General features: G+C 45.3%; 1 protein-coding gene across 2 annotated transcripts; it reads right to left on the bottom strand.

Annotated features, from left to right (window-relative positions):
• Nucleotides 1-250: 250 nt before the first annotated feature.
• LOC149429085 (DNA mismatch repair protein Mlh3-like) lies at nt 251-5,740 on the bottom strand. 2 transcript variants are annotated; one of them, XM_089666746.1, is made up of 2 exons: nt 3,088-5,740; nt 251-710 (listed from the first exon to the last, which is right to left on the bottom strand). In XM_089666746.1, the coding sequence occupies exons 1-2, from the start codon at nt 5,690-5,692 to the stop codon at nt 622-624; spliced, it is 2,694 nt and encodes an 897-aa protein (XP_089522872.1). In that variant the 5' UTR covers nt 5,693-5,740; the 3' UTR covers nt 251-621. The 2 variants fall into 2 exon arrangements, with proteins under 2 accessions (XP_089522872.1, XP_089522871.1); XM_089666745.1 differs by lacking the exon at nt 251-710 and adding an exon at nt 1,231-2,390.
• Between the last annotated feature and the right edge of the window lie 5,600 nt (nt 5,741-11,340).

Consider the following 11,340-nt stretch of genomic DNA (forward strand, 5'->3'; position numbering starts at 1 on the left):
GTGACACTAATCCTAGCCAAATGCAAAACTAGTGAAAAACAGTCAGAAAAGATGGAGTAGGGAAAACATTTTCAGTGGCCTCCACCTGTAAAACCATTCCTGTTTTGGGGATTGTCTCATTGTTACCCATCTAGTGCACCTGTTGTTAATTTCATTAACACCAAAAGCAGCTGAAACTGATTAACAACCCCCTCTGCTACTTTACTGACCAGGTCAACATCCCAGGAGTTTCATTGACTTGATGCTATACTCTGATTCAAAAATTTTCCTTTAATTTTTTTGAGCAGTGCATATATGGACACCTGACCATCAAACCTCTACGTGAGCTTGTTGGACATCACATTCAAAAAAACTATGACCATTAATATGCATAAGGCACCCATTTGTAGCTTCACCATCTCCACTCTACTGAGAAGACTTTCCACAAGATTTTGATGTGTCTGAAAACTTATAAGGTCAGATACTAATGCCTAATTGATCCCAAAGGTGATCAGTAGGGTTGAGGTCAGAACTTGGTGCAGGCCAGGCTCTGTGATGTCTTACAAACTCCCATTGTGCATCTATACACAGGGATTGTGTGTGGTAGCAGGGAGTGAATTGTCTGGCCTGCCACTATAAATATCAGAAGAGATATGGATCACTTACAGCAGGATGTCGGGGAAACACTGGATTCTGCCACTTTGAATACATTGCCTCTAGTGAGCCATCACCTGTGAAGAGAGATTTGCCATTACATTGAAAAAAGGGGGTGGGGTGGGGTTTGGGGAAGGACAGTCTTCTGTACCAAGGAGGAGTGAAAGAGGTTAGGGAGGACAGTTCTCTATCAGGGAGAAGTGAGAGGGACTGGGGATGACAGTCCTCTGTATAGGGGAGAAGGACTGGGGAGAGAAGTCTGTATCAGGGAGTGAGGGACCACTCTACTGGAAGAAGTAAGTGGGGATTAGGAAGGAGTGTCCTCAGTAATAGGGAGTAGTGAGGAGGGACTTGGGAGGACAGCCCTTTGTATTGGGGGAAAGTGAGGGGGATAGTCTTCTACTTGAGGGAGTAAGGGGGGATTGGGGAAGAGAGGTTTCTATATCAGGGAAGAATCAAGAGTCACTGGGAAGGACAGTCCTCTGCATTAGGGGGAGAATGTGGGGCGTTGGAAAGGATGTGACGTAACTGGAGAGAGTTAGGGGGGACTGGGGAGAACAGTCTTCTGTATCAGGGAAGAATGAGGGGGATGGGGGGGGAATAGTGCTGTACTGAAGGGAGTAGAGGGGTCTGGGAAGGACAATTCTCTGTTTCGGGGAAGAGGCCAGAATGATTGGGGTGGACAGTCCCCTGTACTGGGGGAAAGTGAGGGGGTACTGGAGGGATTTGGGAGGACAGTTCTCATTTTTTGAACTGGAGCCCAGAATGATTGGCAGTCCTCTGTATTATGGGAAAGTGGGGGACAACTGGGGAGGACAGACCTCTGTATTGGGGGAGAGTGGGGGGGTATTGGGAACGACAGTCCTGTACTGGAAAGAGTAAGGGGGGATTGGGGAGAACAGTCCTCTGTATTACAGAAGAGTGAGGGGGATGGGGGGGGGGTAGTCCTGTACTGGAAAGAGTAAGGGGGGATTGGGGAGAACAGTCCTCTGTATTACAGAAGAGTGAGGGGGATGGGGGGGGGGGGTAGTCCTGTATTGGATGGAGTAAGGGGGGATTGGGGAGAAAGGTCCCCTGTATTACAGAAGAGTGAGGGGGGATTGGGGGGGTCCTGTACTGGATGGAGTAAGGAGAATTGGGGGTGACAGTTCTCTGTTTAAGCGAGCAGTACAGAGTGATTGAGGAGCACAGTCCTCTGTTTTAGGGGAGAGTGAGGGGGACTGGGGATGACAGTCCTGTACTGGAAGGAGTAAGGGGGGGATTAGGGAGGACAGTTCTATGTATTGAGGAGTCAAGAGTGACTGGGGAGGGTACTCCTTTGCATCAGGAAGGAGTGAAGGGGGATTTGGGGAAGACAGTCCTCTTATCAGGAAGAACTGGAGAGAGTACCCTGTACTGAAGGGAGTAAGTGGGGATTGGGAAGGCGTGCCCTCTGCAGTCTTCTGTATCAGGAAGGAGTTAGGGGGATTGAGGAAGATAGTACTCTGTAGAGAGGAGTGAGAGAGGATTGGGGGGGAAGGGAAGACATTTGTCTGTACTGGGATGGGGGGGGGGGGGGGGGGAGAGAGAAGAGTAAGGTGGTGGGGAGAAGGAGTGACGAGGAGTGAGGAGAGTCTGGGGAAGACAGTCCTCTGTATCAGCAGGATATAGATGTTAGTCTCTACCTCTCTGGCTGGGTGGGCCTCTCTCTGAGCTGGCTCTGGGTAAGAATGGCTCTAGCAGCGCACTCCTAAAGGGATGACATTGGTACTGGAAGCCTAGATGAAAGGAAAAAAATCTACTGCTGTTATATCGGTCAGTCGGATTCCTCTGTTTTCAGACCATAGGTATTTTATGAGGTATTTCTGCAAATCTTACAACCAATGCACCAACACATAAGGCACATATCTGACTTCTATGGCTTAATATGTATCCAAACCCAATAACAAAATGCTATATATTGCAGCTGAACACAGTCCTTAGATGCAGTGGCTGCATTTGTTCTCTTCTGGCTCCTTGCCTTGATTTACTCCTGGTAGTCCTGCCAGTAACACACATTCTGTCCTAGGGTGACAACGCTCACTAACTGTTCTGTATCAATGGTGAAAGAGTATTGCAGGAGAGGCCTACAGAATACCTTCCAATCCCATTACATGGGGGAGGGGGTGTTCTGTAGTTCTCAAGCAGAGTTGGGAAGGCTGATACTATTGTTTGAGATTCAGTTCATCTAACAGGAAGTTACAAAGACACTGGATTTCTGGAAGGATTAACAGGTATATTCTGTACTTGTAAAAATTGTACAAAAAAAAAAAATGAAAACTAATGCAGCCACCATACCTAAGCACTGGTAGGATGCAATATATTACATTTTTGTTCTTGGTTCCATATGGCCTTTAAATCTACAACCTATATGACATCATAAATTAAAGTAAGATGGTAGAATGAGGCCAGCTTTCACAAATGGATGGTATGTACCATTATCACAGACCACTGTGACAGGCATAGTGGATAAATCTTTGGTACAGGCTGTGGTCCGGTCTGCCTGTGGGGCGCTATAAGTACTGAGTCCAGTGCTGGAGTTGATGAAGACATTCCTCCCCAGACTTTGCGAATAGTGTTGCAGCCACTCCAGGGAAGAATTGCGTGCTTCTTTCTCCTCCTGGTGGATTCCTTTCTGGGATGTCTGTGGCTCCAGTCCATCTTTTTCTGGCTCATAGGTCAAGCCTCCTATGTCCATATTCATATTTGCACATATCTGAAAGTCACGGGAGGGTGCTGTGCTTTGGGGCAGTTCAGCCATTGAGTGGTCAGTGTCATTTTTCAGCTGTAATTCTCCAGATTGTATCTCAAGAGGGCGAGAAGCCAGGTCCATGTCCTTTTTCAGCTGGCACAGCTTATTTGATAGGGAGCTGTGAGGTTTGGTGGTTCCTGGCTCCTTTTCCCCTGAACTTGCATAGTTGGATAGAGTCAAGGGACTGACAGTCACACAACTAGTCACAGCCATCTTCTCACTCTCTTTGCACATCACAGTCTCTTGCACAGCTGGCTGTATGCGATCAACTGAAGGACACGAGGCTTCCACCCTGGCTGATTCTGCTCCAACATGGAGGAGGCCACCACAGGCTGCGGTCCCTTTCTTTCCATAAGCTCTTCTGAATTTATCCAGAGATCCTTGTCCCATGGGCACATGCAGCTTCAGTGGTTTTTTAATTTTTGAGAGCACTGGAGGTATCCTACCAGTAGGATGCTTTGTTTCCAGAACGCTTTGTGCAAATTTTGAAAGTCTATCAGTACAGTAAGGAATACGTTCATTTAGCTTCTCCATAACTGCACTGTTTTTGTGTGTTGAATCCAGAGAATGCAGCTTGTAGGTGACAGCAGATGGATGGCCTGGTTCTCCCCCAGAGTTGTGCATACCCAATGCTGAAGGCTTACAGCTGCTCTGGTCTTCTACCTCCAATCCAGCATTTAGACTTTTATTTGAAAGAGTGCTTTGACCTGGATGATGTGCCAGTGTGCTGTTCGAAGTTGCAGGCTCTTGGTCATTCCTACAGCATTCTAATCTGGAGCAGCCAGCTGTAACGCCTTGATGACAGAGTCTATTTTGCTGCCCAGATAATTGGTTCATGTCTTCTTCCCTGTTGGCCACAAGGTTCAGCACTCCTGACCTGCAGTTTGCAAAATCAGAACACAAATTCGAACTGTCCAGTTTCTCCCTGTTGTCCATCTGTGAGGTAGAGGACAGTGAAATAGTTTCTCCACTGGCAGCCTTGGTGTCAGTTGCAGAATTGTCCACCATATGTTCTGAAATCATATTCCTCCGACACACTGACTTTGATTGCAGGCTGGTCAGGTCAGGGTGAATCAATATTGACTCACTGATGCCTCTGGAATTTGATGGCTCTGAATTGTCTCCAGGTGACAATTCATGGCCTGGTAAACGGACGTGATGTTTCCGATTAAATTCATTGACATCTTCTTTAGAAGGTTCTGTACACAGGTTCTCTTTCCTCAGAAAATTCTTTACCCCCTGCTCTACACACAAAAGCACAGAGCTCCAGTCCTGGAATTCAATCAATGTTTTATTAGGCTCAAAGCAGATGTCATACTCATCATACGGGCACTTGATGTTGAGTACAAAAATGCTGTGCAACTCAGTCCGGTGGGAGCCAGGGCTGCAGTTTGTGCGGCCTGCTTGGCTGGCTTTTGGCCGGCATATCACACTCTCTTTTCTCAAAAGAGAGTTAAGGAGTTTGTGTAAGTGTGTTTTCAACACTAGTCGACTATTGACATACAGGAACTGCATTGCTTTGTTGTAGTGTCCTTCAGAACTGATAAAGCCAACAATCTCCAACCTATCCTGGGCATGGTGGACCTCCCGAAGGTGCTGGGATCTTACGGGCCCATAGATTTGGCTGAAGCGTGAACACACGTCCCGGGTTTTTGGCAGCTGCAGAACCATAGAATGAAGAGCGTCATTCTTCAAAGAAAAGGAGATGGTTGGTTTCATGAGAGAAGCTGCTTCCACTTTCTGCCGAATCTTCTCCATTTCAAGGGCAGGGTTTACACGCCCCCTCCGCACAGGCAGATTATAGAAGAGGTTATACAGCGTCACGGTGGTACCAGCGCTGGGGCGAGTCACCTCAGCCTGCTGCACTGGTAGTGGCTTCCTGTTCTGGAAAAGTTTGGTAAACGTTTGGCCGGTAACTTTGTGCTTGGAGCAGATCTCTACAATACTGCACACATCAGCCATGCTGGCGATCGCCTCTCCACGAAACCCATAAAACCTTAAATCTTGCAAGTCTTTCAGGGAATGGCACTTACTGGTGAAGTATCTCATCCCCACTCTCTCCATGTCCTCTGGGCCCAAACCACAGCCATTATCCAGCACCTGCACCCGGAAAATCTCAAGGTCAACCCTTACAGCAATACACGACGCCTCAGCATCAGCACTGTTCAGCAGAAGTTCTTCCACACACTGACTGACCGATGTAATAGCAATTCCTGACCGCAAACGACATCTGACATCTTCTGGCAAGACACGGATCATCCTAAAAAAGAGGACAGGACATAGGACCATGGCACTGGACCTCCATCTTCATAGGCCCATAATACTATAGATACTTGACTGAAAAAAAAAAAAATCAGAAACAATAAAATGATTACCACACAGAAAACTATACAAGGTGATATAGAGTAACAGGGGTATATACAGAGGTGTATTTGCCACAAGGCATTTGCCTAAGGTGGCATTTTTTAGGGGGGCACTGCCCCCTGGAAGAAGGGACATATGCGGCATTGGGACCAGGTGAGATCCAGGTGTAGGTCTGGCGTTGGTGGGTGCCAGGCTCTCTCTCTCTGCTGAGGGGGGGGGGGGCGTCCGATTTTTGTGTTGCCTAGGGCAGCACAGAACCTAAATACACCACTGGCTATATACACAATGTGATACGGTGCAATGGGGATATAATGTATGCAATGCAATATGGAGTAAGAGAAGTATATACAATATGATATGTTGAACTCGAGGTATATACTGTACAATAGGATAAAGCTATATAAAGTATATGAGAGGTATACAGTGTGATAGAGATATAAAATGTGATAAAAAGGTATGCACAATGTAACAGAAGTAAATACAGGGTGACAGCAGTGTAATAGAGGCATATGCAATATCACAGAGCTACAGTACTGTGCAGAAGTTTTTGGGCAGGTGTAAAGAAATGCTGTAAAGTATGAATGCTTTCAAAAATATATATTTTATTTATTTTTTATCAATTTACAAAACGTAAAGTGAGCGAGTGTAAGAAAAATCTAAATCAAGTCAATATTTTGTGTGACTACCCTTTGGCTTGAAACCAGCATCAGTTCTAACACTTGCACAAAGTCAGGAATTTTGTGGGATTTGAGTCAGGTGAATGATTAACCAATTATACCAAGCAGGTGCTAATGATCATCAATTCCATATGTAGGTTGAAGCACAGTCATTGACTGAAACAGAAACAGCTGTGTTAGGAGGCTTAAAAGTGGGTGAGGAACAGACAAACTCTGCTACCAATGCGAGGTTGTGGAAGAACATTTCACGTCACAGATCATACACCATAGCAAGACAAAGCACAGCAACAAGACACAAGGTAGTTATACTGCATCTGCGAGGTCTCTCCCTGGCAAAGATTTAAAAGCAGACTGGGGTTTCAAGATGTGCTATTTATGCTCTTTTTTAGAAGCACAACAAAATGGGCAACATTGAGGACTGTAGGCGCAGTGGTCAGCCAAGGAAACTTAATGCAGCAAATGAAAGACACATCATGCTTACTTCCCTTCCACATCGGAAGAAGTCCAGAAGTGTCATCAGCACAGAACTGGTGGAAACCAGTGGAACCTAGGTACACCCATCTACTGTCTGGAAAAGAATAGTGGCCAAAAAGCCGATGTGGAAACAAGGCCAAGCGACTCAACTATGAAAGAAAACATAGGAACTGGGGGTGCAGAAATATGTCAGTAGGTGCTCTGGACTGATGAGTAAAAATGTAAAATATGTGGCTGTAGCAGTAGGCAGTTTGTTCTCTGAAGGGCTAGAGAGAGGTACAATAATGAGTATCTGCAGGCAATTGTGAAGCATGGTGGAGGTTCCTTGCAAGTTTGTGGCTGCATTTCTGCAAATGGAGTTGGAGATTTGGTCAGGATCAATGGTGTCCCCAATGCGAGAAATACAGGCAGATACTTATCCATCATGCCATACCATCATGGAGGAGGGTGATTGGCCTCAAATTTATTCTGCAGCAGGAGAACGACTCTAAACATACAGCCAATGTCATTAAGAACTATCTTCAATGTAAGATACTCCCTTTCCTCAATACATGAAAACAATGCACAAGAAAGGTTCTTATAAGTAAGTAGAGTCTTATAACATTCTAGTAACTTCTCCAAGTGAGAGACTTTAGTCAAAGTTGTGACGAACGTGGCATCAGACCCAGCCCTTCTCACCAAACTCGTGACCGAAGGACTAGCCAATCTAAAACCGCGATGTCACGTGCGTAACAATGCCAAACCCAGCTGCACCCTGCACAACGATTTTCCAGCTAATTGGACCACAATCGATGTACCAGCAGCCTGGGAGCGATTGTTACTGGGTCAGGTTAATTACGCAATTAACCCTTCACACTGCCACCACCTCCTTTTTATACAGAGAAAGCAGAAACTCGACAATACCAGCAATAACACTATAATGGTTGAGATAATCATCTGTATAACACGGTCACCGCAGACCAGTTATACAGAGGGTTAAACAAACACAGTAGCGCTCTTTTGGAGGCAGGAATTCGTAAATTGCAATAAAGAGCTATAGAAACAGTTCAACGCTTTCAGAAGGAAATATTTATTACTAAAAGGTCAAAAGGGGCAATAAAAATATTTACAGAAAAAAGATGTAACCAATATATACATAAATATACAGAGAACAACAGCACAGCAAAGAGATAACAGAGAGAAGTTAGAGGGTTAAAGTACTTGCCAAAGTCCTGGGTTAGCAGATCAAGTTTCAGAGTGAAAGGGCACGGATCTCTGATGTTAAAACGGGAGAATTCTTCAACTTCACTTTCTTAGGCCTGACAGCCTATTTTGTGGTGCCCTAGCAGGGGGTGTCTCTGAAGTCAAGGACCAATGCCCCATTTAGGGAGGGATCTTCTGGGCGTAACCCTAAATTAGAGCCAAAATCTCTTATAGTTCATATTTTGGCTCATACCTTTCCCTGTGCACAAGTGACAGTCCGCCGCAGGTAGATTATTATGCAGGCACATCTGAGGAATGATTAGATATGAAATTATACACTGAATGGTTCAAGAGATCTACATTTCTGCTTTCTTATGTATTCCAGCCAAGGAGAATGACCTATCAAACTGTCTCCTCGTGGCCAATTTGAAGATATGCCTGGTTTTTATGTAAGTCTCTCATATTCCAAGATATGAGACATAGGGGAAAACTGGATTTTAAAAGTGTTATATGGTTCTGTCACATATGCTGAGTTAGGTTTATTAGCGCAGTTATGTGTGCTTCGTTGGAATGTCTTTGAACTCCTGGGAAGGCTTGCGTTATCTTTTACGAGGTGTTATATTGCACAGCTCTCTTAGACAACCGGGCACCTCGGGGCTCCCTGCTGGGCTCTGGCCTGCCTGCGACACTTCCAACACCCACACCAACCAAATGTCATGGTGGCTCTCAGAGAGGGAGGGGGAGAATGATGGGACAAAACGGAGATTTCTTAACAAAATGGAGGGCTGTGTCCTTCACTGTGTGTATGCTTGTTACAAAAGTCTCTCACTTAGAGACGTTACTTACTAAATGTTTGGGGACCTCTCCCCCTTTTTGGGCATTACTTGCAGGATCCCACCTCCCCTTTTTTTGCACTGGCTGGGGTCTCACTGCCATTTAGTCTTATATACAAGAATCTCTCTTATGCATTGTGCTTTCATCTATTGCTCTGAGGAAGAGAGTTCGACTCCCGAAACGCGTTGGCACTTTACCCGAGGACCTATGTTGTCCACGACTGGCATCCTTTGACTCCTTGTCTCTGCTTTTATGACTTTTGAGTATGCATTTGTATTTTTATAATAAATGAGGAAAGCGCGCCCTGTTTTGTTCTTTTCTGCCATCATCATGGAGCCTGACATGAAGAGGCAGAAGGATCTGAAGATCTGTGGTTAGTTCTCCAAGATGCTTGGAACAACCTACCTGTCGAGTTCCTTTTCAAAAACGGTGTGCAGGTTTACCTAGAAGAAGGCAAAGGGCGGTCGCACCAAATATTGATATGATTTTCTCTTCTTTTCGTTTACTTTCCATTTTGTTAATTGATAATAAACAATGAACATTTCTATTTCTGAAAGCATTCTTCATGTACAGCATTTTCTCACACCTGCCTAAAACTTTTGCACAGTACTGTATAATCGAGGTATACAGTGTGATCGAGGTAAATACAAACTGGCAGAAATACATACAACGTAATAGAGGTATATACAGTGCAGAGGTACAATATATACACTGTAATAGAGGTATACGCAATGTAAGAAGAGTGTGATAGAGGTATAAACAATGTAACATTATATACGGTGTAACAAAGGTATATACAATGTAAGGCTAGGTTCACACCTATGCAGTTTGCGTTTGATCTGTTTCTGCAGGGCTTTTTGCGGTGCGTTTTGCATTTTTGCACGTGTTTTTGCCACATTTCTGATGTGTTTTTTTTTCTCTTTTCAACTTGTTGCTGGGCAGAATAAAATTCAAAACGTGTCAAAAACGCATAACAAAAGCACTACATGCTTTTCTGCAGCGTTTCCATTGACATCTATAGAACCAAAAACGCAATATTTTGCGTTTAACCACTTGCCTTCTGGGCACTTCTACCCAGGGGCAGACTGACAACTCATGGGGCCCCCGGGCAATAGGGAATCATGGGGCCCCTGTGTCCTTGCCCATACTCAAAAAAAGCCTATAAAAAAAAAAAAAAAAAAAAATGTACCAGGGGAATTTCATGGGGCCCCCTACTGACCCTGGTCCCTCGGGCAGTGCCCAAGTGCTTGAATGCTCAGTCCGCCCCTGCTTCTACCCCCTTCCTTCCCAGTCCGATTTTCAGCTTTCAGCGCTGTCGCACTTTGAATGACAAATGCGCAGACATGTGACACTGTACCCATATGAAAACTCCATTTTTTTCACACAAATAGAGCTTTCTTTCGGTGGTATGTACTCGCCGTTGGGTGTTTTATTTTTTGCACTATAAACAAAAAAAAAAAAAAAAAAAGAAAATTTGAAAAGAAATAGGTTTTTTTTTTGTTTCTATTATAAAATTTTACAAACAGGTAATTTTTCTCCTTCACTGATGTGCGTTGATGAGACTGCATTGATCGGCAGCACGGATCGGCGGCACTGATGAGGAGGCACTGATGAGGAGGCACGGATAGGCGGCACTGATGAGGCGGCACTGATGAGGTGGCACTGATGAGGTGGCACGGATAGGCGGCACTGATGGGCACAGGTGGGCCGCACCGATGGGCCTGATGATTGGTGCCGATCACTTCTCTGACAGTTGCCGGTTATCGGCAGTACTTTCCTCACGCTGTTACGGCAACTGCATTTACCTGGTGATCTGCTGTGTCATTGGACACAGCTGATCACGTGGTAAAATGCCGCCATGATTGGCTGTTTACCGTATCCCGTGATTAGCTGTGTCCGCAATCACTGGTGGCGCGGGGTGCGTGCTGCTGGGGCTGTGCAGGGGGCATGTTCTGCAATGACATCCATGGACGTCGTCTCACAACCAGACAACCACACTGTAACCATCCTTGGTCTATAGCGCAGTAGTGAACTGGTTACAAAAGTCCCTGACCCTTTCCAAAAAACGCACCGTGTAAAAACGCAGAGATGTGAACATGCCCCATAGGAAATCATGGTAAATGAACTGCTGTGCGTTTCTGGAAACCACATAGGTGTGAACCTAGACTAACAGAGGTGTATAGACGATAATAAGATGTCAGAGGGACAGTAATTGTAACGAAATAAATCTTTTACCTCAGTTAGTTCAGTCAGCTTTCTTTAGCAATCAATCAAAACGGGTTTCCTGGTTACAGGGGGCGGACTCCTCCCTTCTTCCTGGTTACAGAGCGCGGGCTCCTATCAGCTTCTTGTTCACAGGGGGCGGGCACTTCTGGTTACAATGGGCGGACTTCTTTAATCGCCCTG

The sequence above is a fragment of the Staurois parvus genome, unplaced genomic scaffold (assembly GCF_062004578.1).
Source record: "Staurois parvus isolate SC_StPar_1 unplaced genomic scaffold, SC_StPar_1.0 ptg002816l, whole genome shotgun sequence".
NCBI lineage: Eukaryota > Metazoa > Chordata > Amphibia > Anura > Ranidae > Staurois > Staurois parvus.

Coding starts and splice junctions, on each gene's coding strand:
- LOC149429085 (XM_089666745.1), bottom strand. CDS start 5,692: ATGGTCCTATGTCCTGTCCTCTTTTTTAGGATGATCCGTGTCTTGCCA. Junction 2,391..3,087: donor CACAGTGGTCTGTGATAATG/GTACATACCATC, acceptor CCTTTCATCTAG/GCTTCCAGTACCAATGTCAT.